Genomic DNA, 2,500 nt, shown 5'->3' on the forward strand with positions numbered 1-2,500 from the left:
ATAACATTTATAAATACTTTAACATCACGAAACGCAATATTACTCCTTATCTCCCTAGCTCTAACAGTTGAGTGGAGAGACATAACCGCAAAATCCTAATGTTCTCCAACATGTTGCCTCTGACATACATTCTTCTTGGGATGAACATATATCAATAATCCATGCTTAAATTAACAGTGTCATTCACAGGTTAATATCGGAGTCACCACATTTTGTCCTCTTTATATCAGACAAAAAGCTCCCATATGATCTCCTTATATCAGACTTGCCCCCATTTACAATTTCAACGATTTTTTCAAATAGTTTTACAGCCAAACAGTGATTTAAGCCCTGACCATGCATGGGAGTCCGCCCACAGTTTTATAACTGTTTCTGATACTAGTGGACTTAATTATTCAGAATCTGGCTCATGCATCTGTGGAATCTTCGGGAAAATTGAGATATTCAAGATGGCTGCCAAGATATCTGCCGCTAATGTGAAAAAAAAATCATAATTTCATTATCAATGAACTTAGAGACATACTTTTGCGTCTAGGTGTAGGTTTTCGTACTTAAGCAACGTGATAGAATGCATCTTTATTGCGTACAGTGCATGCAAATCCAAAATGGTTTCCAAAATGGCCACCGCGATAATAACGAACTTTGAAAATTCCATATAAATGTTTCTATTGTATTTCATTCTGCACTTTTCATCTAATTGCAGGTTTTATCTCCCATTGAATATGACTACTATTATTACTATAGGGCTACTATTTGGCGCAAAGATATCTATTTATACTTCTTTCTGTATTTCAGATAAATGAAAACTGGTCACAGTTAAAGACGTCTAAAATGGAGGAGGTGAAGGATGAGTGTGTCATTTGTGGTACCAAGACTGCAGGGAAACTAGTTGCTACAAAAGTGCTCGCACTGAGAAGATAATTGAGTCCAGCCACATAAGAGGTGATAGCATCCATGTATCTCTGCAACGTCAATATGAAACGGACAAGGAAATGCCTGGCCGAACCTCATTGGACAGTAGAGACAGAGACAATACATGACACAAGCTTGAAATATACATAGACCCATGGAACAATGAAGACCATCTAGAGGGCATTGTAAAAAATGTTACTGGAAGAATTGCGACAGATTCTGTCAATGTCGATAAGTCAGTGTTTTTGGGAAACAAACAGATGCAACAATTTGAGACAAGGTCATCTCCATGTCCATCAGCAAGAAACGGATCAAACTGGGGTCAAAGGATTACTATGATACTGACATAATCTAGAGTCATGCCATTAATGAGGCCAAGGGAAATAGACCTCAAAGAACTCTTCTTCCATGAGCTAGCACCAGTGGCAACATCGATGTTTGAGGACAACGGAGATATGACGATAACGAAATCAAAGTTCACATTGAAACAGAAGCTGCAGGTTGAGCAGTCCTCACGAACTCTGACGATAACAGAAAACAAGCAGTAGATCATCAGTACAGTCTGTGAGTAGCTACAGGAGAAAGGGAGGATAGGGAGGAAAAGATAGTTGCAGTGGGAAGTGCTAAGAAAATGAGAGTGATGAGTGAGGAAAATGGAGGAGAAATAGAGAAAGATGAAGTGAATGCAGCTCTTAAGATAATGAGAGCAGGTAAGGCGCCTGGATTGAATGGATGCTATGCAGAATGTCTGTAAAAAAGGAGATACAGTTATGGTGGACAAGCTGGTAAGGTTATTCAATGTTTGTTTAAGAGAGGATAGAGTGCCGGAGGACTGGAGGAGTGTCTGTATCGTTTCACTTTACAAGGGAAAGGGGGGCAAGTGTGAGTGTAGAAGTTTCAGTAGGATCAGCTTGTTGAGTGTAGTTGGGAAGGCTTATGGGAGGGTCTTGACTGAGAGGATTAAGAGAGGAACAGAGGGAATTGGTGAGGAACAGTAGGTTTTTAGTACAGGTAGGGGATGTGTGGATCAGATTTTTGTGGTGAGATAGATATGAGAAAGCTATAGGAAAAGTAAAGTGTTTATTTATTTATTCATTTATTTATTTATTTATTCATTTATTTATTTATTTATTTTTTATTATTATTTTTTTATCTATTTATTTATTTATTTATATTTTTTCATTTATTGCCTTTATGGATTTGGAAAAGGCTTACGACAGGGTAGACAGAAAGGCACTGTGGGAGGTACTGCAGTTATATGGGATAGGAGGAAAGAGGTAGAATATAGATTGAAAGAAGCGAGTAAATGCCTTGGTGGATTAAAAAGTGTAATGAGAAATAGACATCTGGGAATGGATGCTAAGAGGAGGTTATATGAAGGAATGATTGTGCCGACAGCACTGTACGGGGCAGAAACATGGAACATAAGAGAGACAGAGAAGGAGTTTAAATGTGTTTGAGATGAAATGTCTGAGAAATATGATAGGGGTTACTAGGCTAGATAGAGTGAGAAATGAGGAGGTGAGGAGGAGAACAGGGGTGGAAAGGGAGTTGGGAGATAGGGATGATGAAAGAGTAATGGGATGGT

At 38.6% G+C, this 2,500-nt stretch overlaps 1 protein-coding gene across 1 annotated transcript in view; it reads left to right on the top strand.

Moving 5' to 3' along the window:
• Positions 1–1,271: 1,271 nt before the first annotated feature.
• LOC143036996 (uncharacterized) overlaps positions 1,272–2,500 on the top strand; it is a 19,713-nt gene continuing 18,484 nt past the window's right edge. The window contains exon 1 of the mRNA XM_076205101.1: positions 1,272–1,456. Coding sequence (XP_076061216.1) covers positions 1,272–1,456 — 185 coding nt within the window. The remainder of the gene's footprint in view (positions 1,457–2,500) is intronic.

Source organism: Oratosquilla oratoria, chromosome 21 (genome assembly GCF_046742065.1).
Source record: "Oratosquilla oratoria isolate Oo_2021 chromosome 21, ASM4674206v1, whole genome shotgun sequence".
NCBI classification, from domain to species: Eukaryota; Metazoa; Arthropoda; class Malacostraca; order Stomatopoda; family Squillidae; genus Oratosquilla; species Oratosquilla oratoria.